Here is a 26,531-nt window from a genome sequence, read left to right on the forward strand (position 1 = left end):
CCGGGGGTGGAGTCACTGCCCCTGTCCTTTGCTGGCCTTTGGTCCAGAGAAGCAAGGAAGAAGTGGCCAGGCCCTCACAGTAATCAAGCCACTGGAACAGGGATGGGCTGCTTAAGTTCTCCTGTGGCCATGTGGTTTGTGTGTGCGTGCCTGCATGCATGTCCCTAACTGCCTGTCTGTGGTTTTTATGTGTCCGTGTGTGTGTCTGTGTGTGTGTGTGTGTGTGTACTCCACATGTGTCTGTGTGTGGTTTTGAGTCTGTATACATTGTTATTCTGTGTTTCACATTATGTGTAGCCTTGGTTCCATGTAAGCCCATGTGGATTTGAAGATATTTCTGCTTCTAGGGCTCTGTAGATCGTGTGTGTGTGTGTGTGTGTGTGTGTGTGTCTTTGTCTTATCTCTGTCTGTGTGGTTTTTTAAAGATTTGAAACACAGACAGACAAGGAGTGCTTGCTTCGGCAGCACATATACTAAAATTGGAGCGAGAAGACAAGGAGAGATAGAGACATGCATCTACTAGTTCACTCCCTGAGTGATTATAGTGACAGCTAGGCGGCAGCCAGGCACGTCCACTGGATACCTCCATGGGTAGCAGGGCCAGAGGACTGCTTTCTATGCCTTCCCTGGTGCCTTAGCAGGGAGCTGGATTGGAAGTGGATCAGTATGGGTTACAGGAGCTGCTTAACCTGCTGCACCACAGCGTCAGCCCCTGTTTGTGTCTTTATGCTCCCTAGAGATCTATGGCATGACAGCACTTCTCGGTGGTGTCAGGGCAGGCAGGGATGCCTACCTGCATGCTTTCCCGCGTGGTTTGCCCTTTATTGCCCCTTTTTGCTGCTCTGGGACCTTGCAAACCCATGTTCTTCAAACATTCACACTGGCTTTCCCATTATCCATTTTTTTTTTTTTTTGCCTGCTTTCCTTCCTTTGTCTGCAAGATCATCCCCAGTCTATCTATCCCCCTCCAAAAAAAATGCCCCATCCAGGATAGTTTCATCAAAAACTACCTGCTTTAGAAAGTCTTCCCCCAGTAGCCTAGCAGCTAAAGTCCTCGCCTTGCACGCCCGGGAGCCCATACAGGCGCTGGTTCTAATCCCAGCAGCTTCGCTTCCCATCCAGCTTTCTGCTTGTGGCCTGGGAAAGCAGTTGAGGACAGCCCAAAGTAGAGACCCGGAAGGAGCTCCGGGCTCCTGACTTCAGATTGGTACAGCTCCGGCTGTTGCAGCTGTTTGGGGAATGAGTCAACAGATGGAAGGTCTTCCTCTCTGTCTCTCCTCCTCTCTGCATATCTGCCTTTCCAATAAAAAAAGAAAGAAAAGACTTCTCACCTCACCCCTCCAAATGTGATTTCTTTGCCAGCTCAGTAGCATTTCCTGAAGATCTTCTCTGTGACTGTGGGTACAGACCCACTTGGAATTTAGTCCCAGCTCAGCCACTTCTAGCTCTGTATCCTCAGACCAGTTATTCTGCTTCTTTGTGCCTTGGAGTCCTCATCTGTAAAATGGAACCAATTGCTCACAGGGTTATTAGCAGAACACCATATATTCCTAGAAAACATTGACGTAAGACCTGGCCCAAAGTAGGTGTTTAACAAACAGGTGCATCGCCATAGCTTATAGCTTCCACAGAAAAATGAGTAACAAGAGTTTCCAAGGGCTCCGAGTGTCCCTTCCAGGCTCCTGTTCTCTTTTCCAGGCAGGTTCCCTACACAAAGCAGAAGGTGAACTGGGCCAGAGAACAAAAAGCAGATGCCCATTCAGGGAACTCCTGACAAGTATTACATGGTTGAACTCACTGAGTCTGCTCAGCCCAGGGAAGACTAAGGAATAGGTCCTTCTTGAGGGTGGAAGAGGGTACTTCCAAGGCCCCCAAAGCCAGCGCATGTCATATGGGGCATGGAGCAAATAAGGAGGGATGGCAGGAGCTTTCAGGACCACGTAGTGTGGATTTTACAATGTGATGGCCTACAAGTTGAACTTGACTAACAGGTTTCATTTGACCTGCTCAGTTTTATTAAACGTATGTGTTTGAGGGGTGGAGCCATAGAGACATAGAAAGCCCCCTCTACTAGTTTACTCCCCAAAGTGCTTCCAACAGTCAGAGTTGAAGGGCTGGGCCAGGAAAGCAGTTCAAGTTTGTCACGTGATTGGTGGGACTCCAGTTCCATGAGACACCACTGCTTGCTCCCAGGGGCTGCATTGGCAGAAGTCAAGAGGCAGAACTGAGAACCAAGCACATGTACCCTGATAGAGGACGCTGGCATCTTTAACTACTAGGTTAACTTTTTCTTCTGGCCTGCTCCCTTTTTTATACTTAAGGAACTTCATGTAAAAATCTTAAGATGCGTGAATTCTCCTGAAGATTTGACATGTCAGGGCTCTGTCACTGTGAGGTCACAACTGGACAAGAGAGAAAGCGCTGCCATCCTTTAGATGAGGCACATGAGCTATAGTTTCCCGCACTCTACCATTCCCTGCTTGCTTCTACTTCCTTCTTCCGCAGAAAGTGCCTCACTTTACAGATATGTTCTTTTCTCTCTAGAAGGGCCCTTGTGTTACAAAGGCAAAAGTTGCTCCACTCTGCAGCCTCCTGTCTGTCAGAGTATGTAATTTACAGACAGATCATTCCTTTCACAAAGGGGTCTTTATAGAACCCTCCCCACTTTATGCCCTTCCACTGCGAAGACGCTTCCGCCAGTTTCCCTTTACCAATGGGGCCTTCTTTTTTTATCCAAGAGCCCTCCGTGTTACCAGACAGTTGCTCCCTCTTGCAGGCCGGAACACTGCTTAGGAAGGTCCTGATTGGCCAGTGTGGTTCCCACTTTTCCCTAGTGGCTTCACCTTGCAGCAGCTGCACACCCGCCCCCCTCCCTCTCCTTCTGCCCAGTCCCAGTGTCCGGAAAGACCTGGGAGGTAGGGAAGAGCCTCGGACTACCCGCAGGGTTCCTGTGTGTTTGACCTTTCTGAGAGCACACCTGCCAGGCCAAGCGAGGCCTGGGCGTAGTCTGGCCTTGAGGCTGAGAGGGGCAGCTGGACTGGAGCCGAAGCTTAAGGGAGCAGGTGGAAAGAGGTGGGGGGCAGTTATGCCTTTATCCCCTGCTGTTTTTCCCCTCAGTTGGGGGACTCCCCTCCCCTTCCCCCAAGGGGTTGGCTTCCCAAAAGGCACTTTGCTTTTAGTTGTTCTTCTCCACTCCCTCTGGCTCCCTTTCCTCCAACTCCACCCGCAGGAATTCCAGTTGTCCCTGGGGCCCACCTCTCGGGCTGAGATTTGGGGCGTGTAGGGAGAAGTTCCCTTCAGCTGTCAGCAGGGCAGCCGGCCTCTATCCACCCCAGCATCTCAGATTCCTCACAATGAGCACGCACTCATCCTCACCCCCGCATCACCACCCCCAACAACACACGCCTGCTATGCAAGTACCTTCTTCTGCAGATGGCAATATTGGGGCACAGAGGCATGAGGTCACTTGCCTCAGCTCACTATGGAGTTAATGGGCACATGCACTCTTGGGATGAAGTCAAGGTTACAACTAAGTTAAGACAAGGTGGAGGTGAGGGAACTGTTGCTGACCAGGTCAGGGGAGGGGGCGGTGGAGAGTTGGCAGCTGAAATTCCCAGGAAAAAAAAAATGGTGAGAGCAAAAAGCAGAGTCTGATTCCAGGTGAAATGGACAGAAGGGGGCCTTGTCCTGAAACACAGCCAGGAGCTGGACCTGCCTTGCCACTCCACCTGGAAGCATGTGCTCCAGCCACCGGCCAAGCAGGTACAAGCAGCAACCACAAAACAATTTTTGGAATGACTTTGCTGTTTCAACCATAGTAAGTTGTCATGGGAAAATTGGAAACCCAGCAAGGCTCTCACACTGCTGTTACCATCTTGGACGGCTTGCATTTGCAGTCGACTTTGGGGAGTTGAATTTGGCCGAACACCGTTGTCTTTTCAACACCCTGCTCCTCTGCTAGGACTCCTCATCCCATCTGTACAGCTGTCCTATGGAGCAGCGCAGGTTTGCAGGACCACTCTGCTTGGGTTTGCAGCATAGCCGTCATTTTATGTTGGGTTGGAACCTGCAAGCTCTGCATTTATGCATTGGTGTAGGCGATATTTTATGTCCTTGTGATATGTGATTTTTAGGTTTGGTTTTTTTTTCTGCATGTGTGTATGTCAGGGTGCTGTGTTCTTTCTCTTCGTGGTCCCCTAGTCACTCCTCTCCTGAGTCTGGTTGCTGCAATAATTAGTTGAGCATTCCTAATCAGAAAATCTGAAACCCGAGCTGCTCAGAAGTCACCAACGTGGCAGTTAGAGAGTTCCCTTTTGGATTAATGATGTTGAATTGGTAAAATGTATGCAAATATCTTAAAAATCAAATAAATCTCCCATCCCAGATCTGAGACACTTCTGGTACCAAGCATTTCAGATGAGGGATAGTCAACCTAAATGGCACAATGCATTTTTAGCATGAGTACACATGAGCTACACTTACACAAAACAATTCTTTATTGTTTATCTGAGGCTCAACTTTAACTGGGTGTCCTGTACTTCATGTAGCTCCCATATCCTTTTTTTTTTTTTAAGATTTATTTATTTTTATTGGAAAGGCAGATATACAGAGAGGAGGAGAGACAGAGAGGAAGATCTTCCATCCGATGGTTCACTCCCCAAGTGGCCACAACAGCTGGAGCTACGCCGATCCGAAGCCAGAAGCCAGGAACTTCCTCCAGGTCTCCCATGCAGGTGCAGGGTTCCAAGGCTTTGGGCCGTCCTCGACTGCTTTCCCAGGCCACAAGCAGGGGTAGCTCCCATATCCTTACCTTCACCTTTCCCTCAGTGTCCAGATCGGGACAGACGAATTCCCCTGCAATTCGTGAGCTTTCCCTGAATGAGTCTCATCTTTGAGATTGGCAGCTCACTGAGGACATGGGTGAAAATTGCCTTATGTGCTTCCAGTACCTGCTGAGGGCCTGGACAGGGTGAGGATAGGGCAGGAAGGGTAGGTGCCATCCCTGGGGTGTGTGCTTCCCATCTGCGATGAGGTACCCAGGTGGCAGTGGTGGTCGTGGGTGTGTGTTTTGCTGACTGTCACACGTGGACTTGAGTACTGCTCCGTGGTTCTCTTTAGGCCTTCGTTGGTATGTGGCTGGTACAGCTTCTTCAAGTGTTGCAGGACTTGCTGACATAGGCTTTGTGGCCTGTGCTCTGACAGACACTGGAGAAGCCGGTGCTGGTTGGGGATCTTGTCAGGTATGCGAGTGTAGGCAGGAATATGTATGAGAAAGTTGGAGATGATCAGCCGTAAGAAAAATGGGCTGCAGAAAATCCCTGCAGGGCCTAGCCTGGCGGCGGGGATGAGGCCAGGGGAAGAGCTGGTGGGAAGTTTAAGGAAGAAGGAGGGGGAGGATCCCGTGGGTTCTCCAAGGGCAAGCAGTAGGATTTTCTCATCTCCCCAACAGCATCTACCAGACTCAAAAATGGTTAGTGACCCTAATTCAGCTGAAGGAAGCCAGAGAATTCTGCAGGATGTCACAGAGGACATTCACCCACTGTATGCCATGGTCCCCAGACTTTCTCACAGGCGATGAGGAGTTCCAGAAGGTTCCGGTGCAGGCAAGTGGCAGGAACTGAGGTGGATGGTAACAATCTATCCATTCACCTGGAGGAAAGGAATAAGGCCCAAGGACAAAGCAGCCACTGAGGAGAAACAGGAGGAGACCGTGGAAGGTGGGCAAAAGACAAGGGGCGGCTCTTGAATCGTTATTTCCCTGGTGGGCCATCATCTGGTTCCTAACCAGGCTTAAGCTCCTGGTCTGGGGCCCTGTGGTTCCTGTGGGCAGACTTGGGAGTGTCCCTCTCCATGGCTGCACTGCAGCTGGTGACTCTCTGAAGCCCCAGGACACAGCCCTGCTCCTCCTGCTCTCCCCGTTGTCCAGTTTCCTCTTGGAGAGTGGTGTCAAGTCCATAGCCAGTCCTCTGAAAGTCTGCCAGGAATTTGCTGTATGATCTTGGGTAAGTCACTTGGTCCTCGCTGTCTGCCTTGCTCTCCTCACTGAACACTGCATTTGACAAGTGCTGAGAGCTCAGCTTCCTGTTTGTAGGACTGCCTGCAAGGAGTCCCACAGAATGGCAAGGCCAGCCCCTTTATGGGAGCCCAGGTGAGCAGGGATCCAAGGGTAAGCCAGGGCAGTGTCAAGGACGTGGTATGAATGTTGCCCTCTGAAGATTGGCAGTGGAGCCATACAGAGGGAGCCCAGCCAGGGATCCCACGGCCATGCTACAGCCCTGGCGGAGGAGGTCCCCTTAGCAGTGGGTGCTTTGAGATGTGGAGACAGGGCCAGATCAGCCCCACACAGCCCCAAGAAGGCAGGCGAGAGATGCCAAGGACCCTGGCACCCGTGCATAGTATACAGAGGAGGCATGGCAGTGTACCTGGCTTTGTCCCCTGCCCCACATCACCTGGCCCTTCCAGCCACTGTTTGCATCTCTTACTTTCTCTGCTCACGGGTCTCTGCAACTATTGTTTCCACTAGGACCGCCTCCAGGTGACTCATCCTCCTCAACTCCACGCCCAAGGGGAGGGCAGGGCAGGGCAGGGCAGGGCAGGGCAGGGCTGGACAAGGATGTGCTGAGCCAGGCAGGGTAGGCCGCCCAGCTGAGCTGAGAGGAACACCTCCTTCTCTGGCTAGCCGGCAGCAATAACAACAACACTACCTGCTCAGGTGGGAAAACTGCACTCAGAGCCAGGTACAGGGTGGCAGAGTGGGTGCTCAGCCAGGGACCTGGGACACCAAGTGTCTTCCCATGCTGAGAAAGGACTCCGGCCCAAGTCCTCCCCACACTGGGGCTTCCTTGGCTAGGTTGGTAGCCAGGGTGGGGGCAGGGTATCAGCTGGACTGGGAGATTCCTAAGCACCCTGTAATTCTTTCTGCTCATGTGACCTTGTAAAGCGGAGTACAGATGACTTGGGGTGTGTCACAGCTATATGATTTTATAGCAAAGGCCAATTGTGGCACTGATTGTGTAGACCAGGAGATAAGTGTCATATATGTGTGTGTGCGTGTATGTCCCTGAACCATGGCCAAGGCCAGGGCCACTGTGGCCATAGCCACAGACATGGGTGTTTCTGAATATGTAGCAGCCTGCTCTGTTGCTGTTCTATAAGATTGTGCCTGCCATGGCATAATTGACCCCACGTGGATACTCTTGATGTGTGTGTACATGCATGCATGTGTATGTGTGTGAGCACATTTGCAGGTATGTAAAGGCATGTTACAGTGTATATTCCACCCTGTGGTCCTTCAGTTGTGAGATTCAGCATAAATGACATTATATGTCTGTGATTCAGTGGCATCACATGTGAAAAATGAGTACAACTGGATATGTGACGGTAGGTGGTTGAGCCGTCATTGTATGAAGGCTACGAGAAGGTTGAACCGCCACTATAGGACTGTATCTATGACTGTGCTTGGCCATCATTTCCTGCGAGTGTGAGTTCCAGAGGCTGTGTGTCCAGCCCTAGGTGAGGCTGTGGCTGTGGGGTCTTTCTCAATGACTGCATGTGAGCAAGCCTTCAACAGGGTGAGGGTGTGTGAAGCAGTGTAAATGGCATCATGTGATTCTGCGTCTGGCCACTTACAAGGCTGTGTGACACAGGTAGCAGACACTTTGTGGTTTTTTTTTTTTAAATGAGAAATATGTATTTGTTTGAAAAGCAGAGTTACACAGAGAGAAAGAGAGACCTTCTATCTTCTGGTTCACTCCCCAGATGGCTGCAATAGACAGGGCTAGGCTGATCTGAAGCCAGGAGTCTGGAGCTTCTCCTGGGTCCCCCACATGGGTGCAACAGCCTAAGCATTCAGGCCATCTTCTGCTGCTTTCCCAGGCCATTAGCAAGGAGCTGATTCAGAAGTGGAGCAGGTAGGACTCAAACCAGTGCCCATATGGATGCCAGTGTCACAGGTGGCAACTTAAGCCACAAAGCTTCGGCCTCCTCGCAGCTGTCTTCTGCCACAAGATGGATGTCCAGCTCCTCAGCCTGGCACCCACAACTTTTTCCCTCCTCTCTGGTTCCATCTGACTTCTGTGTCGTCTAAAGTACTTCCCCAGCTCCCCAGCCCCTAGTCCCCAGCCCCACCACGAGCACTTAAGCTGTGGGGCATGTCCTCCGAGGGGGTCCACTGCTGCCTCCCACATTAAATCTTTTCCCTTCCAAGTAGGGCCATCATCTCTTACAGAATCAGACAGAGGTGGGTTTAGGGGACCCTAGAGTGAGGGGAGAGGGATGATACAAAGGGGCCTCCCCATTGTCAGAATCCGCTGCTCACTGATTGTAAAGTTGCTTCCATGAGCTGAAGTCCAGGTACTGGGGTTGGCATGTGGATGTGGAAGTAGAGGAAGCTGATTGGTGAGGAGCTGGGATTTGAGGAAGCACAACTTTGGTTCATGAATTATAATTTCATCCCTTTTAAACATAGCAAGCCATTAAAAACCATAAACAAGAATGGGGCTGGCATTCCTGGCACAGGAAGTGAAGCCACCGCTTATGACACCAGAATCCCGCATGGGAGTGCATGTTTGAATCCTAACTGCTTCTATTCCCACTCCCTGTTAATGCACCTCAGAAGGCGGAAGATGACCCAAGTCCTTGGGCCCCCAGCACCCACATAGGAGATCTGGATGGAATTCTAGGCTCCTGGCTTTAGCCTGGCCCAGCTCAGGGCCATTGTGGCTACTTGGAGAATGGTCCATCAGATCTCTGTCTCTCTCTCCCTCCCTCTCTCACTGTCTCTCTGCCTTTTAAATCAATATTTTGAAAACAAAATTGTGGGCAGGAAAGTCCAGTTATCCTGAGGGCCTCAAGGAGGAATGGTTTACAGTGAAACTGGGTAGTGATATTGACCACTGACATACATGGAGCCAGTGTTCTCTTTTTTCTTTTCTTTTTTTTTTTAAGATTTATTTATTTATTTTATTGGAAAGGCGGATATACAGAGAGGAGAGACAGAGAGGAAGATCTTCCGTCCGATGATTCACTCCCCAAGTGAGCGCAACGGCCGATGCTATGCCGATCTGAAGCCAGGAGCGTCTTCCTGGTCTCCCACGCAGGTGCAGGGTCCCAAGGCTTTGGGCCGTCCTCGACTGCTTTCCCAGGCCACAGGCAGGGAGCTGGAAGGGAAGCGGGGCTGCCGGGATAGAACTGGCGCCCATATGGGATCCCGGGCGTGCAAGGCGAGGACCTTAACCACTGCGCCACTGCGCCGGGCCCTGCCAGTGTTCTCATCTTAAAGAACTTTGTTCATGTGCAGGCACTCGCAAGCCCTGGCCTGGCTTCCCATCCGAGAGCCAAGATAGGAACATCCAATAAAAGTGGCATGGTCAAGAAAGGGGCCCAGAAAAAAACAACACCTCAGACACCTGCTAAGACATGCAACTCCGCAATGCCCTTTGGGTCAAGTCAATTTCGTCACACCTACTTTCTCTCTTTGTAAAGGGCTACACCAAGGAAACCGGATCCTGGTTAAAAGTTTGTCCCTTGATCCTGGCCAGAGCCTTGAGCCTCATCCAGAAGGCCCCCAGCGGCTTCGCTCAGACCCAGGCCCCCCCACTGAATCTCCCAGCCAGCGTCCTTCGCCACTAAAACGTGCACCAGGCCCAAAGCCACAAGGTAAGTGTTTCCAGAAAGGAACAGGAAAAATGGCCTGGAGGAGGGGAAATGATAGTCAGTGGCAGAGGGCTTCTTAGGACAAGTGGGCACCATGGTCTCCGGGCCATGGCTCCTGACCTGCAGGTTTGAAGATTGTGGCCTGGGGCCATGTGCGTGTGCTGGCATCTCACCCCTGATCTGCACTGTGCCTGCCCGCCTCAGGGGAGCATCACTTGGTCGTGACAGCCATCTGCGAGGCCACCTCATGAGTTCTCCCCCTTCTTTCTTCCCCTTCCATCTCTGCAGTGCCCCCGAAGCCCAGCTACCTACAGATGCCCCGACTGCCCTCTCCACCTGAGCCTATCCCCCCTCCGCCCTCGCGTCCCCTGCCCGCAGACCCCCGAGTGGCCAAGGGCCTAGCGACCAGAGTGGAGGCCAGTCCTAGTTCTGCAGCCGTATCCTCGCTAATTGAGAAGTTTGAAAGGTGAGTTCGGTCCCTGGGGTAGGGGTGGCAGTGGGGGCCCCTGGGTGGGGGCACGGCAGGCCTGGAACAGAAAGGGATAGTCACAGGAGAGGCCTCACAGTTAAGCTCATACCCTTGCCTCCGTGTGTGTCTGCCACCCACCTCAGAGAGCCTGTGATTGTCGCCTCGGATAGGCCAGCCCCTGGCCCCTGCCCAGGTCCCCCAGAGCCAGCCATGTTGCCACAGCCACCCCTGCAGCCACCAGTGCCCCAGCTCCTCGAGGCTGAGGCCTCCCGTTGCCTGTTCCTGCTGGCTCCTGGGCCCCGGGATGGAGAGAAGGTACCCAACCGGGACAGCGGCATCGACAGCATCAGCTCGCCATCCAACAGTGAAGAGACCTGCTTTGTCAGTGATGATGGGCCTCCCAGCCACAGCCTCTGCCCCGGGCCCCCTGCCCTGGCCAGTATGCCTATGGCCTTGGCCGAGCCCCTCCGGCCTGGCTCCCAGGAGGTTGACAGTGACCTGGAGGAGGAGGACGACGAGGAGGAGGATGAGGAGAAGGACAGAGAAATCCCAGTGCCCCCGCTGGAGAGACAGGAGTCTGTGGAGGTACTTACCCATGTTCACCAAGAGGCAGGACCCTTGGGAGAAACCAGGAGAGTGGCTTTCAGGCTTATTTCTTCCCCTGGCTCTGTAGTTCTCAAAACAGCGGCATTGTTTCCAGTTGGAAGGATCGGAGTCGCTGCTCCCCCTGGTGCTACACGCCAGTCACCAAGCACTTGTCATTGTGACTTACCAAAGCTGCTGTGCAAGGTCCCCAGTGCCAGCGAAGAAGGTTGCTCTCTTGTTATCTCACAACCACTAGTGGGACCTTGGTTTTGCCATCTCTTAAGGATGGGCATGCTAGCTGGAGGCCTTTGAAGCCCTCTTCCAGGTGGAAAATCCTATGACTCAGCAGCTGTCATAGGAAAGCTCTTTGGATGTGACTTCTCATTTTACAAATCAAGAAATCGAGGCTTGTGGTGGTGAAGCAGAGAGGGAAGCTATGTGCCCTGTGCTTTCCTGACGGCTGGAGGCTGGTGAGGGGGAGGGGAGCGAGGGCAAGTACCCTCTAGGAACCTGTGGCAATGGAGATGAAGGTTTTTGGCAGCAGGAACCTTCTGCACTCCAGCAGCCCAACATTTTTTTTCCTGTTTCAAAGATTGATTTATTTTTATTAGAAAGGTAAATGGATAGAGAGAATGAGACACAGAAATACAGAAAGATCTTCCATCCACTTCTGTTCACTCCTCAAAAGGCCACAGTGGTCAGAGCTGAGCTGATCGAAGCCAGAAGCCAGGAGCTTCTTCCAAGTTCCCACACAGGTGCAGGGTTCCCACAGTTTGGGCCATCCTCTACTGCTTTCCCAGGTCATAAGCAGAGAGCTGGATGGGAAGTGGAGCACTTGAGATACAAACTTGCACCAATATGGGATCCCAGCACTTGCAAGTCAGAGGATTAGCCAGTTGAGCCATTATGCCAGGTTCTGCAACATTTCTTCAAAAGGCACCCCTGCCCCTGAATTTGGTCTTCTCCGGAAGGCCTGTTCAGCTGGAACCAAGGTCCAGCGTGGGGGTTGAAACCAGGGACTGCTGGGATGGCAGCAAATAGATGGCTAGTGAGTAGGACGCCATACCAATAGGCAGTGAGTTTTATGTAAATTTATCCTTTTGTGTTTCTCTCACACCCCTGGTACTCTGCAAGCCTTTGCTGAGAATGGACTGAGTGGGTACATAAATAAGTACCATTCATAGACTCTTTGGCCTGCAGTCTGCTCTTTTTTTGTTTATTTTTTTTGTTTTATGTTTTGGTATGAAACCAGCTCATGATCTCCATCACAAATGCATTCGGATGCTGTGATTATCTCTTCAGGGTAGTTACATAGCTTTGGCAAGTTAGTGAATGGTAGAGGTTGGACTTGAACCCAAGAACTCTTGACTGCTCAGCTCACTTGTTTAACTAGTGTACTGTGCGGAAGGAATGGAAAGAGTAGATGAGGGGCCTGTGGGGTGGGGTGACTAGGAGTTGGAGGGAGTGTGTGCCATCAGGGTGGAGAGGCAGGCGTGATGATAGGCTGAGGAGGGCCAGGAGGAGGGGTAAGCCGTTGGGGTGGCAGTGGGCTTGGCACAGGAGCTGTTCTGACACACTTGAGAAAAGGTTCAGGTAGAGGATGTTGTGTCAAGGGACATCTCTCCCTTTTCTAGTTAACGGTGCAGCAGAAGGTCTTCCACATTGCCAATGAGCTCCTGCAAACAGAGAAGGCCTACGTTTCCAGACTCCATCTCCTGGACCAGGTGAGTGGCCCTTTGGCACTTGACGGTAGGTCCCAAGGAGGAAGTGATGGGGCCTGAGCCAAGCACCACCTCTAGGGTCAGAACCTAGAAGTGATAAGACCCTTGTTGGACCTGGAAGCCATCTTGTCGACAAAGGACAACTGTGGCTATGATCCTGAACTTGGTCCTTGTACCAACCCTCAGTCAAATCCTACGCAGTTAGACCAGCAGTAACTAAGTCTGACACTAATGCTTCCACTGACCCATGGCCTCAGTTTATCCAGGCTGTGAACCTCATCCTAACTGTCCTGATTCCTGATCCTCAGCCCAGTACAATCCCTGAAAGTAGAGATTATTGTCTGTTTTGTTCACTGCTCTATTCCAGCCACCAGGCAGTGTTTTACAAAGTATAAACCCAACTGTTATTTAATAAGTGGATCTAGTCTCTCTCTCTCTCTCTCTCTCTCTCTCTCTCTCTCTCTCTGTGTGTGTGTGTGTGTGTGTGTGTTAGGATTTATTTATCAGGGAGCAGCATTATGATGTAGTGGATTAACTGTTGCCTATAGTACTATAATCCCATATGAGTTCCCATTTGAGTCTTGGCTGTTCCACTTCCCATCCAACTTCCTCCTAGTGTTCCTGGGAAAGCACTAGAGGATGGTCCAAGTGCTTGGGTTCCTGTGTTCCTTAGCTTTAGTCTGGTTCTTTATTTGAAAGGCAGAGTTACTGAAAGAGAAAAAGATAGAAATCTCCCATCTGCTGGTTCACTGCCTAAATGGCTGCAACAGCCAGAGCTGGGCCAAGCTGAAGCCAGGAGCCAGGAGTTAGTTTTGGGTCTCCCATGTGGGTGCAGAGGCTCAAGCATTTTGGGCCATCTCCTGCTGCTTTTCCAGGTGCATTAGCAGGGAGCTAGGCTGGAATTAAAGCAGCCAGGACTGGTGTCCGTATTGGATGCCAGGATCCCATACCGATCCTGGAGAGCTTAGAGCAGGTGGAAGCTGTACCTTCCATGCCCCAACACTGGCTTTGAATGGATCTATTTCTTTCTGTCTGGCCCTGAGTCAATTTCAGACTTTGACCATGGTCCTGATTTCTCATTCTAATGCCTAACTCTAGGTCCTGCCTTGATAACCTGAAATCTATCCCCATAAGTAGCCCTAACTGTGCCCTCTCAGTCTCAAGACAAATGCCAACCCTAAAGCTTCACAGGACTGCCCACCAGCAAACCCCCCCCCCCACACACACACGTACAAACACTGGCAAGCTGTCTGTTCCTCAGCCAACACCCAGGTCCAGCTGGGCTAAGCATTCATGCCCTGCCCCCCACAGGTGTTCTGTGCCCGGTTGCTGGAAGAAGCTCGGAACCGCAGTTCCTTCCCCGCTGACGTCGTCCACGGCATCTTCTCCAACATCTGCTCCATCTATTGCTTTCACCAGCAATTCCTGCTTCCTGAGCTAGAGAAGCGCATGGAGGAATGGTGAGGGGCTCCCTGCCAGGTTGCCCCCTCTCTGACCGAGCCCAGGCCCACAAGGATACACAGGATTTGGTTCCTGCTTGCCTTGTACTCTTCCTGACTTTTACAACAAGAGAATCGGGCCCAAGCTCTACCTTCTAGGCCCTCCCAATCTAATGCAAAACAAGCATGAGGGCTCAAAAAATGACAACTGATAGCAGAGCCCTTAAGACTTTAAGATTAGGAATCAGTTAGCTGGATGCAAATTTTGGCTCTGCCATTTGCTAATTTTCAACAAATTTCTCACCTTGCTTTGCTTCAATTTCCTCACCTGTACAGTGGGAATAATAACAGCCTACCTTGTAGGGATGTTGTGAGTTGATGCAGTTAGAGCTTAGAGCAGTACCCAATATAAAACAAGTGCTTAATAAAGGTGAGCTGCTGTCGTGTCTGTCAGTGCTGTGAGACAGGGGAGAGTGGCAGGTCTTAGAAACCCACACCAAGGGAGCAAGGCGAGTCTGGGGCTTTGGGGAAGCTTCAGGGAGGAAGTCGGGCCTGAGCCAAGTGGCCCTGGGCATGGCAAGGCAGTGCTGAGTCCCGAAGCACAAGAGCAGGGTTTGCGGGCCTTCTCTCAGCCCCGGGGTTCTGGCTCTCCAAGCCAGTCTTTAACGCTTCCATTACTTGCTAGAATGGTCTTCCTAAATGACAGTCAGCCCATGGCACTTGCTCACTTGCTACTTTAAATCATTTCTACATTGCCCCCAGCTGCAGGGTAAAGTGTGTTCCTCTCCCTAGAGTGTGATCACGGAGGGCTGGCCTGAAGACTGGTTGGCATGCCTGTCTGCCAGCCTGGGACCTCGCCCCCCAAGGGCTGGCACTGGGTCTCATTTGTCTTTCTCCCACGTCAGGCTGTGACAGTGAAGAGCACTCACAGGGTTGGTCACTTTGCTACCCAGACAGTGAGCTTCTTCATCACTCAGCACAAGACTGGGCACGGATCAGTAATCAGGGTTTGAATTGACTTTTGCAGCCAGGGCAGGGAAAGGTTTCTAGGCCATGTCATTCCTGGTGCTTAGGAGAGCAGAATTGGGGCAAGTTGGGGCCTAGGCCCAGGCCTCAGGTCCAACCGGCCCCTAACCAAGCAGTGTTTCCAGAGGAGCAGAACGACTGAGGAGTGGGTTTCCAGCACTAAGATGAGCACACCTCATCTTGGAGCATACCCAGGAGATAAGGTTCAGCTAGACCATGACGGTCCCTGCTCTTCCCCAGGGACCGCTACCCACGCATTGGCGACATCCTGCAGAAGCTAGCGCCCTTCCTCAAGATGTATGGTGAGTATGTGAAGAACTTCGACCGGGCCGTGGAGTTAGTCAACACCTGGACCGAACGCTCCACCCAGTTTAAAGTCATCATCCATGAGGTGCAGGTAGGTTGCGTGGAATGGCCTGGGGGAAGGAGGAGCAGTCTGTGAGGGGAACATTGGGTGGACTGGCAGCCTAAACAGAGCTCTTCTGCTTCTCCACAGAAAGAGGAAGCCTGTGGCAACCTGACACTGCAGCACCACATGCTGGAGCCAGTGCAGCGCATCCCCCGCTACGAGCTGCTTCTCAAAGACTATCTGTTAAAGCTGCCCCACGGCTCCCCGGACAGCAAAGATGCCCAAAGTAAGTGTGTACACACCTAGGCCCTGCCTTCCTCCCCAGCTCGGCTAGCCCAAGGGTGGGCCTCTGAAGCAGGCCTGAGTGGGTATCTGTGTGTGGGTGGGTATGTTCAGTTTGAGAGCTAGGGTGTTCCCGTCAGATGGTTCACTTCCCAGGTATCTACGATAGCCAGGTCTGGCCTTGGCTGGGCCAAATCTGAGAGTCAGGAGCCCAGTCCACGTCTGCCATGTGGATGGCAGGGACTCGACCACTCGAGCCTTCACCACTGCCTCCCAGAGTCAGTGTTTGCAAGCAGTCGACATCACAAATGCACTCTGTCATTGCTGGCCGCCATGGCCCCTCCCCATTCAGCCATGCCCAGGACCAATCAGAACAAGAAACAGCCTTCCATTACATTGTCACCTGATGGAGATCCCAGAGTAGGATCTCCAAACTAGAAGGTCTGTGTTGAGGCTGTGAGGTGAGACTGCAGGGTGAAGCTCCAGGTGGAAGGCTCTGCCTGAGGACCAAGAGAATACTCGGAAGGAGAGCTCAGGGGGAACTTCCCAACTGGGAACTTTGAGTGTGAAGGGCAGAGCTTGTATGTTCACATAAAGGGAATTAACCCACTGCCAAGGTCAAGTGCTCAAGTTGAGTCCTAGACTTATCCCCAAAATGATGTTGTGTCCACTAGAAATTTAAGCTCAGCTCAAGGACTGAACCAACAGGGTGAGAGCCCAGTCTGGCCCTGCTCCCTGAGTCTCCCTGGCTGAGCTCCTCAGCAAAAACCCTGTCCCATCAAACTCCTGGTCTTCCAGCCTGCATCTTGGGAACTCCATTCCGTGTGTGCCAATCAGTATCCTGGATAAACCTCTCCCTGAAGAAGCTCCATGCCTGATCAGAACTATGCAGAATTGGCTCTCCACAACTGAGCACCCCAGGCTGGGTCACCTATTTTCTGTCTGTCACGTTTGAATCTCTAGGATGAGATCCCTGCTCCCCAGACTGATGCCTTACACACTGAGCCACTAGGAAAGGATTTTCTCTCTCTCTTTTTTTTAAGATTTATTTGTATTGGAAAGGCAGATTTACAGAGAGGAGGAGAGACAGAGAAAAAGATCTTCCATCTGCTGATTGACTCCTCAAATGACCACAATGCCCAGACCTGAACTAAGCCAAAGCCAGGTGCCTCTTCCAGGTCTCCCATGCAGATGCAGGGTCCCAAGGCTTTGGGCCGTCCTCAGCTGCTTTTGAGGCCACAAAAAAGTGAGGCCACAAGCAGTGAGCTAGATGGGAAGTGGAGAAGCCAGGGCACAAATCAGCACCCATATGGGATCCTGGCATGTGCAACAGGAGGATTTAGCCACTAAGCCTTTGCATGAAACCTGGGAAGGATTTCCTTTTCACTCCTTAATTATCAGCCCCACTCCTATAAGGTCACATTGCTCTATGGAGGTTCCCAGAGTGTACCCTGCTTTCTCATCCCTGACTTTTGTTTTCATTCAGTCATTCTTTTATTATTATTTTTAAAGATTTATTTTATTTTTGTTTTTATTGGAAAGTCACATATACAGAGAGGAAGATCTTCTGTCTGATGATTCACCCCCTCAAGTGACCATAACGGCCAATGCTATGCCGATCCAAAGCCAGGAGCCAGGAACTTCTTTCCAGGTCTCCCATGTGGGTGCAGGGTCCCAAGGCTTTGGGCTGTCTTCGACTGCTTTCCCAGGCCACAAGCAGGGAGCTAGATGGGAAATGCAGCTGCTGGGATTAGAACCAGCGCCCACATGGAATCCCAGCACGTTCAAAGCGAGGACTTCAGCTGCCAGGCCATGCCACCGGGCCCCATTCAGTCATTCGTTACTTTGCCAGCCAGTTACTGAGTCCCTCATGGTGTTCTGGGCATTGTTCTAGGAACTGGGGATAAAAAGGCGAACAGAACAGACAAGATCTTTGATCTCAGGGGGCACACCTTCTAATGAGGAAGAGAGAGTAAACCAAAGTAACAAATATACAGGGAAAATAAGGTGCTAGGTATGTCAGAGAATTAAAACGAGGGTGATTTGGCAGTGACTGGAGACCCTCCTAAATAGAAAGCATGTTAGTCCAGCCCTGAAAAACAGGGAGAATGTAAGCACCAATTAAGAAGAGCATGGTTCCATGCAGAGGCAACAGCCAGGACACAATTCCCTAAGGCAAGCAGGAGCTTGGGATTGGGGTGGGGGAGGCGGTGACCATACTGAGCTCTTGTATGATCTGAACATTACCAGGAGGGTAGGATGACAAAAGAAGTTTGAGCTGAACAAGGCCAAGATAAGGAGCTGGCTTTTAGTCTGAGAGTGGTAGGTAGCCAGGAGAAGATTCCAATCTGGGTTACTTCTGAGCAAGAACAGGAACCAAGGGATAAGTTATAAGGCTTCTTCAGTAATCTAAGAAAAGTTGGAGTGTGTGAGGAGTTCAAAGTGGTAAGAAACGGTTAAGGTGGATGTATACTGTATTTGAAAGAAGCATGGAAAAGATTAGGGTAGAATGGGTACAGAGCTTGGGAAAAAAAAGTCAAGAATGATATGCTGCGTTTTGAGTGCTTCCTAAGTTCAAGAATTTAATTTTGGACTTGTTCAAAGTAAGCTGCCAGTTGGGTAGTTAGATGAGCCTAGCATGCCAGGAATGGCATTAAAATGCCGTTATGGTTAGCAGTGGCATATAGACAGTAATCCAAGCCAGGGCTAACGAGCACAACCACCACAGGGAGAGAATGCAAATGGCTGAGAAAAGGGATCAAGAAGGTGGAATCACCCAAGGAGACTTAAAAGGAGGTAGTTGTACCCACTGTTAGTCAACTTGCCAAACTCAGTCCTCTCCACTTCACTAGATGGGACCTTTTGCTACCAATCCTAGACTTCTAGAAAGAGCTAGAGCCCTAGGAAATTTGATAGCTGAGCTCCACAAAGAAGGCATCTAGTCAGTAGTTCATTCTTGCCCCTGCTGCAGTTTCACAATGAGCTTCATCCCTTGAACTGCTAGACAGAACCTTCCAACGTGATTCCCTGGGTGAGTGTCAAGGACTGACACCTCCTACCTCAGCACTGGGCTACATCCAGTGAGGCTCCAAGTTAGAAATTCCCACAACAGTTCCTCAAAGCAGGATGCCCAGGCGAGGCTTCAAGCAGATGGTGCCTACAGTAAACACTAAGTGGACTCCCAGTCAGAGCCCTCTACCTGAGGCCCCAGATGGAGAGTGTCCCAAAAGAGCATCCCAAGCCTGCTCCAGATTCCAGTTTGTTCTCCCGAGCCCAAGTCCTCCTGACTAAACACCCCTATGTTTCATCCACCATATGGAGAGTCCTTTGCCCATGCCCAGACCGATGCCCTAGATTGTCCCCACACAGGCTGAGTCCAGCAGACTGATGGCTCCAACTTGGGCCCTACACTAAGCCCTGAGAAAGCCATCTTCCTGCTTTGTTGCAAGCCACCATCACATTTCATACAGAACCACATGTCTCCATGGAGCTTCCTGCACTCAGTGCTACGGTTTTATTTCCATATTCAATCCCCTGCATGGCATTCCTAGACAGAAAATCCCTAAATGAATTCCTTGGATAGAATTTCCAAAATAAGCAGCCACTGTAAGCTTCTTAGACTGGGCCTCGGCTGGGGTCCCTTTTGTCAACTTTGCGTGAAGCTTTTCAGCCTTCCTTGCCTCATAGAGTAGTTTTGAGGCTTGGGATGTTCTGGGTAGAGCTTTTAGCACGAGTCTGGCTCATGGCAAAGAGGCTCAGTAAAGGCCACTTTCAGTGACTTGAGTGCCCTGGCTGGCACTCTCTGTGTGACCTCCCCACCCTTCCACAAAAGCAGCCAGCCCCCAGATGGTTTACTCAAGTGGACCACCTAGATTTTATTGAACTTCGTGTTTAATTGACATTAGAGTACAAGGTTTAGGTGACTACTAAACGAATACTTAAATAAATCAAAAGTTAAAAAAACACTCAAGAGCAGGAAAATAGACAAGGGCCCTAAGCAATAACCAAAAGAAAAGCTGTCCAACTTCTCTCCTAGAAAGTAAATGTTTGAGGAGTTATAAAGGCATTAAAAAGGCATTAATTCCTGTCAGTTTATCTGACAGATTTAAAACCAAGTTCAACGAAAAAATTAAGAGCAAAATGGATACACACAAGCATTCCTTTTTTTTTTTTTTAATTTTAGTTCCCACCTATAAGTTAACTTCTTGTTTTATACCAATCCCAACCTTAGTTGAGCCCCTAGAATGCTCCTCAGAGCTTGAGCTTGGCCAGTCAACCTCTCACATTGAGCCCAACAATGAAACCCTCAGAAAGAACTTCCCCAGCTGGTTTCCTGGGCGCTCGGAATGAGAATCCCTGCATGTGAACCAGCCCAAGATGCTTCACTGAGCTCCTTGATTTTTCCCTGAGACTAAAATCCCAAGGCTGAGCTCCAGAAAGTTCTTTCAGGTCTGAGATGCACTGAATCATCTCTCTGATTCCTCAGACTAAGACTCACACATTCCATACCCTAACCTCAATTCCAGAGGTTTGACACTAGACTTAGTTCCCCAAACCAGGCAAGCTAGAACTCCTGACCTCCACTGTCCATGCTGAGCCCAAAGTTGGACTCGGCCCAGAGCCTACACTGAGAAGTCCAGACCAGCCCCACTAAAGCTTGCAGACCAAGCTGTTACACCACACTCCCCAAATCCTGAGCTAACATCTCCACGTTGAACCCCAGAGCTTGCCCACGCTGGGCTGGAAATGCCAGTCTCTGCCCCACATGAGAGATCTGCAAGCAAAGCTCCCTGTAACCAAATCTCGGCCCAGCAGCCTACACAGGCCTGAGCTTGTGTGCCTACAGCTTGCCAAAAACTTCCTGTCCCCTTCACTAGGCAGCTTCTACCTCCACCAGCTAGCAGAACAGCACCAGGCACGCATTCTAGGGCGCCCACCTTCTCTGAGCCTTATCTTCCTTACTGGACAAATGAGCCACAGTAATTTATGGAAAATATCTGCTGAAAAATCTTGCACAGGGTAATGGGACTGTGGCCCTGTCAAGTGGGACACAAGGGAGGAATGGGGAATGGGGAACTGTGAACCCAGACCGAGTCCTGACCCAGCCTGGGAACTCAGGGCAGGCTTATTGGAAATGGGGAGCTGAATCCAGAAAACCAAGTGGCAGTTGGCCAGATGAAGCAAGACGGGGCATGTTCAGGGTGATACGTGTGGAGGAAGCTGGTATGGTCAGCAGAAGCCAGATCACCAAGGACTTTGAATGTCAAGCTAAATCGCTGAGTCTTAACCCTGCAGGCAAAAGGGGAGGGAGCTATTGACCGATCTAAGCTGAGAGACTAAAAGCTGTGCTTGAGCGATAGCACCTTCTAGTAAAGTGGATGTTAAGAGGGCCTAGAAACTGAAGCCTGGCACATGAACAGGGCAACTGGAGGCCTGAGCTGGACAAGCAGGTGTAGATCTTCTTGAGGACCAAAACCTGGTCACAAAGGGAACCTTCTAGGAGGACGAGACTTAGTCTTGGGGCTGGTGCAGTGGCTCAACTGATTAATCCTCTGTCTGCAACCGCTGGCATCCCATGTGGATGCTAGTTCGTGTCCCAGCTGCTCCACGTCTAATTCAGCTCCCTGCTTATGGCCTGGGAAAGCAGCAGAGCATGGCCGTTGGGACCTTGCACCCAGCTGGGAGAAGCTCCTGTCTGCTGGGATCTGCTCAGCTCCAGCTGTTGTGGCGATCTGGGGAGTGAACTAGCAACTGAGATATCTCTCCCTCTGTCTCTCCCCCTCTCTTTTTATAACTTTGCCTTTCAAATAAATAAGTCTGAAAAAAGAAAAACACATATTACAAAAGCACTATGCACAGATTCCAAGTTTATTTGCATGGAAATAACTATTTTCATTCAAATTTCTATAAGCTTTTTGACATATCCATATGCATTCTTGCTGATATTTTCCACAAATATTTGACAGAATAAAATTTGTTTATGCAAGTTTTATTCATAAGAAACCTTGAGGGCCTGGTGCAGTAGCCTGGCAACTGGGGTCCTCCCCTTGGGCATGTTGGGATCCCATGTGGACACCACTTCTGATCCCAGGAGCTCTGCTTTCTGTCTAGCTCCCTGCTTGTGGGGCAGTCGGGGGCAGCCTAAGGCCTTGGGATCCTGCACCCATGTGGGAGACCCAGAGCAGGCTCCTGGCTCCTGGCTCCGAATCAGCTCAGCTCTGGCCATTACGGTCACTTGGGGAGTGAGTCAACAGACAGAGGATCTTCCTCTCTGTCTCTCCTCCTCTCTGTGTATCTGACTTTGCAATGAAAACGAATGCATCTTAACAACAACAAAAAAAAGAAACCTTGAACATTTTAAAAGTTCTTAAAGACCCTACATTGGTGCCATTTATAAATGTTGGTTTGTATTTCGTTATGTGAATGCACCATAATTTATTTTAACTGAACCTCTATAATTTTCTAAGTTTATAAATTTCTAGTTTGGTATTGCTATAACACACCTGCAATGGAAATGTATTTGTAGATGGAATGTGTATTTTCAAATACAAATGCCTATATTCCGAATTGTTGAGACAAATGGGATCACTTCTTTGTTTCTTTCTAAAGGAAGGACTTTTTGTAAAGATTTGTCTGGCTATTTATTTATTTAAAGGCAGGGTGACAGAAAGAAAGGGAGAGACAGAGGGATATCTTTCATCTGCCGGTTCAATCCCCAAATGGCCACAAGCAGCTAGGTTTGGGCCAAGCTGAAGCCAGGAGCCTAAAACACCATCTAAATGTCCCACATGTGTGTCAGGGCCTAAACACTTGGGCCATCTTCTTTGGCTTTCCCAGGTGCATTAGCAAGGAGATAAATTGGAGGCAGAGCAGCTGAGACTTAAAGCCACCACGTCTGATATGGGAATGTCAGAGTTTCTAGTAGTGGCTTCATCCACTGTGCCACAACACTGGCCTTTAGAATAAGAACTTTTCTTGTTTTTGTAAGGTTTGTTTATTTTTATTTGAAAGGCAGATTTACAAGAGAAGGAGAGACAAGGAAATATCCTCCCTTCCTTGGGTCACTCCCCAAATGGCCTCAATGGCTGGAACTAAGGCGATCCAAAGCCAGGAGCCAGCAGCTTTTTCTGGGTCTCCTACATGGTGCAAGGCCAAAGGACTTCAGCCATCCTCCACTGCTTTCCGGCCATCAGTAGTGAGCTGGGTGGGAAGTAAAACAGCTGAAATAAAAACCAGCATTCACACAGAATGCCAGAACTTGAAGATGGAGGATTAGCCTATTGAGCTACAGTACTGGCCTCACAATAAAAATTTTTAAATCTTTTTTATTTATCTTGTGAGGCAGAGAGATGATTACACAAGAGTCTTCAAAAAGTTCATGGGAAAAGGCATGTTCCAGAAAAACTGCATGGGTTTCAATTGTGTCTATACCAGAATACACTGACCTTTCAATTCCATTGTATGTGAACTCTCAAAAACATCTGTCTATGTACTTGAAAGTCAGGACGGACAGAAAGAGCAGGACAGAGAGCGCGCCTGTCCACTGGTGTACTGTTATAAAGCACTTAACAGCGAGGGCCAGCCCAGAACTCAGGCCAAGGCTCCCACCTCGGGGTGGGGTGTGCACTCTGGGACTTGAGCTGCGACCTGCGGCCTCTTGTGGTACACATTAGCAGGAAGCTGGAGCCAGAGCCGGCACTGCAAGCAAGCACCCCAGTATAGGACATGGGTTTCCCAAATGGCATCTTAACTGCCAAACCAAACAGTTGCCCCCTCCAGGAATATTCTTGAAATACCCTCATAAAAGTAGCACACACAGGGGTGGTATGCATGATGACCAAACGGGCTAGTTTTCCACCCACCAACACCAACATCCCATATGGACATCTATTCATGTCCCAGCTGTCCCACTTCCCCTCCAGCTCCCTGCTTGTGGCCTGGGAAAGCAGTCAAGAGGACAGCCCAAAGCCTTGGGACCCTGCATCCACATGGGAGACCCAGAGGATGCTCCTGGCTCCTGACTTTGGATCGGCTCAGCTCAGCTCAGCTCCAGCAGTTGCAGCTACTTGGGGAGTGAACTAGCAAGATCTTTCTCTGCCTCTCCTTCTCTCTGTAAACCTGCCTTTCCAATGAAAATAAATAATAAAATCGTAGTATACATTTTTGTATCAAAAGCATGAAAAATACAGAAACATCTGAAGAAGACAATAACACACCCATAGTCCCACCATCCAGAGACAATTTGTTACACATGCATGCTTCTTCCAGTTACTTACATAAAACTCTTGTTACTATTCATGATCATAATGATCTTGGCAAGTTTGCATTTATCAAATGGCTGTCATTTGTCTCCCGGACTGATTTCACTGTTCGGCCATTGAGGTTGTGTTTGACTTTACATGATGTTGTTCTGGAACTTCTTGAGGCCAGCACTTTCTGAACACGGCAGAGCGGGGGAAAGGGTGGCATGGTGTGTGGTGGGATAGGATGAGGACAGGAGGAGGGTCTCCAGGAGGGAAGAAACCGCTACGAACCTGCTCTCTTCTCGTTGCCCATGTGACATCACTTCTGTGCCCACAGAGTCTCTGGAGCTGATAGCCACAGCAGCAGAGCACTCAAATGCTGCCATCCGCAAAATGGTGAGTGGCCCTGCCAGCCCTTCCCCTCCCGCTGGTCACCATGTGTCCTTGAGTGTGGGAACTTTGCGACTTGGGTGGGTGGGGGTGGAGGGACCTCCGAGGGGCAGTGGGCATCCCAAGCCTTTATTGCCTTTGGCTCGCTGTCTCCTCCCAGGAGCGAATGCACAAGCTGTTGAAGGTATATGAGCTGCTGGGTGGGGAGGAGGACATTGTCAGCCCCACCAAGGAGCTCATAAAAGAAGGTCACATCCTCAAGCTGTCAGCAAAGAATGGGACCACCCAAGACCGATACCTCATACTAGTAAGTGCCACCTGTGGGCTTGTGCGTGGGTCATGCCCTGGGGCACGTTGCCCTGGTCCTCATCCCACTGTGCCTCCTGAGAGCCTCTCTTCCCCCTAGGCACTCTGTTTTCTCTAACTGCACTTAGGGCCCTTTTCGTTTTCCCCTCAGCTGGCATGACTAAAGCCTTAGAGAGGAGGGACAAGCCCAAGGTCACCTAGTAGAAAGTCAGTCTTGTGCCCAGGCTCTTGCCTTGCCACCCATGTGCCCGCTCTGGCCTTTTCTCCGCCGACTCCCTTGAGTCCTCAGAAGTAAAGCTTGGGGTAGGAAGCTGGGCCCCACATCCTCCAGGTCCTCCCTGACGGCCATCCCAAACCTTTTCCTTTCTAGTTCAATGACCGCCTCCTTTACTGCGTGCCCAGGCTGCGGCTCCTTGGCCAGAAGTTTAGCGTGCGGGCACGCATTGATGTAGATGGCATGGAGGTGAGCACCGGGAGATGGGAGAGGGGTGCGCGGTGTGGAGCGCTGGGTGGCGGGCGCAGCACAGACCTCTGCAGAGCGCAGAGGGCGCTTCAGCACAGCCCTTTGTCTCTGCCACAAGCTGAAGGAGAGCTCCAACCTCAATCTGCCTCGGACCTTCCTGGTGTCGGGAAAGCAGCGCTCCCTGGAGCTCCAGGCCAGGTACGGCCCTTGCCCACGCCCTCTCTAGCCCCCTCTGCCTCAGCCATTCCAGACCTACAGATGGTTCCGGATAAAAAGTGGGCACCTTCTCCCACGCTCCCAGTCCACCCCCTAAGAGATACAAGCTTGCTCTTCAGCAGTGGGGGTGACCCCTAAGGGGTAGCCTGCATTCCAACTTGGGGTGAGTACTTGCCGAGGTGGCGAAGGCGTCCCTTCCTGCCTTACGGAGGACAGATAAGCCCCCGCCTCAATCAGAACCAGCATTTTGTTCTGGTGGGCTTCATTACAGAAGGGGGACTAAACCAGTAGTTTATTGTAGGGTCAGAGATGGGAGACAAGTAATATCCACAAAGCATGTTTTGGGATGGTCGGGGAAAGGTGCGTGAGAACCGCTCACTAGAAACCACGGAGTTACTGCTGCCTCTGAGATGTAGCAAGGTGTGCTGGGTACATACGTTCATCAAGGCTCACCGAGCACGTAGTATTTTCATGTGCGTAACTTCCCTTAAAATGGTTCACTGTCTAAAAACCACTTATTTATACACACGTATTTATTCACAAAAGTGCTTCCAAAAGTTCCTGGAAGATACAATTAAAAGTTTGTTTTTATGCAAGAAAAGCTTGGAATCCCTGTACTTTTTCCTAATTTACGTTTTCATATACCTCTCAAAGACATGTAGACAAACTTACACATGGAAGGAACACAGTAGGACTGTTTCTGAAAACTTCCCATGTACTTAGGGAGTGGAGACTGACTGTGCTCGGGCTCTCCTGCCTGCTTTTTGAGAGTTTTCATAATGCCAGTTTTTAAATCATAGCATGAGTAAATTGCCCAGCCATTGAACAGAGGGCTTTCATCTGCACCTTCTCCAGATCATAATCATAGCTCATGTTTCAAATTTTAACTGCATTGAAATTGCTAGAATCCTTACAACAACTCTTAACAATCTACCCACTTTACAGTTGAGAAAATAGAGGCACAGAACCATTACATACATTTCCCAACATCCCATAGCTAGAAAGGAACAGAGCTGGTATTAATGCCCGGAGTCCACGCTGCTGACCACTGGCCATTGTAACCTCCTACAGACTCAGGTGAAAGGCAATCAAGGTCACGGTCAGAGAAAGGACTGGCTGAGACTGTGTGGAGGGAGAGAGAGAAATGAGTAAGGAGGATGAAGTAAGCTGGGCGCTGAGCCCTTAAAGCTCAGGGAGACCAAGAGCCTCACAGAGCTCAGGGTGGGGTGCTGTCGGTGCTGGGGGGGAGATGGGGCAGGAACGAGGAGCCCACGGAAACGGCTGCATTGTCTGCAAGTGGACTCAGTCCTGAGGAGTCCCACTGCGTAGTGCAGGCCTTCCTCCTGCTGGTAGCAGGCAAGCACAGAGCACTGGCTTTGAGATCACTC

General features: G+C 50.5%; 1 protein-coding gene across 1 annotated transcript in view; it reads left to right on the forward strand.

Annotated features, from left to right (window-relative positions):
• FGD1 (FYVE, RhoGEF and PH domain containing 1) overlaps positions 1–26,531 on the forward strand; it is a 42,152-nt gene that overhangs the window by 8,598 nt on the left and 7,023 nt on the right. The window contains exons 2-12 of the mRNA XM_040998118.1: positions 9,484–9,657; positions 9,943–10,120; positions 10,267–10,708; positions 12,343–12,432; positions 13,741–13,889; positions 15,135–15,291; positions 15,391–15,529; positions 24,106–24,164; positions 24,319–24,465; positions 24,835–24,927; positions 25,046–25,125. Of these exons, the coding sequence (XP_040854052.1) occupies positions 9,484–9,657; positions 9,943–10,120; positions 10,267–10,708; positions 12,343–12,432; positions 13,741–13,889; positions 15,135–15,291; positions 15,391–15,529; positions 24,106–24,164; positions 24,319–24,465; positions 24,835–24,927; positions 25,046–25,125 (1,708 nt within the window). The remainder of the gene's footprint in view (positions 1–9,483; positions 9,658–9,942; positions 10,121–10,266; positions 10,709–12,342; positions 12,433–13,740; positions 13,890–15,134; positions 15,292–15,390; positions 15,530–24,105; positions 24,165–24,318; positions 24,466–24,834; positions 24,928–25,045; positions 25,126–26,531) is intronic.

This window comes from Ochotona curzoniae, unplaced genomic scaffold (genome assembly GCF_017591425.1).
Source record: "Ochotona curzoniae isolate NIBS_2020 unplaced genomic scaffold, NIBS_Ocur_1.0 contig_1274, whole genome shotgun sequence".
In the NCBI taxonomy this organism is placed as follows: Eukaryota; Metazoa; Chordata; class Mammalia; order Lagomorpha; family Ochotonidae; genus Ochotona; species Ochotona curzoniae.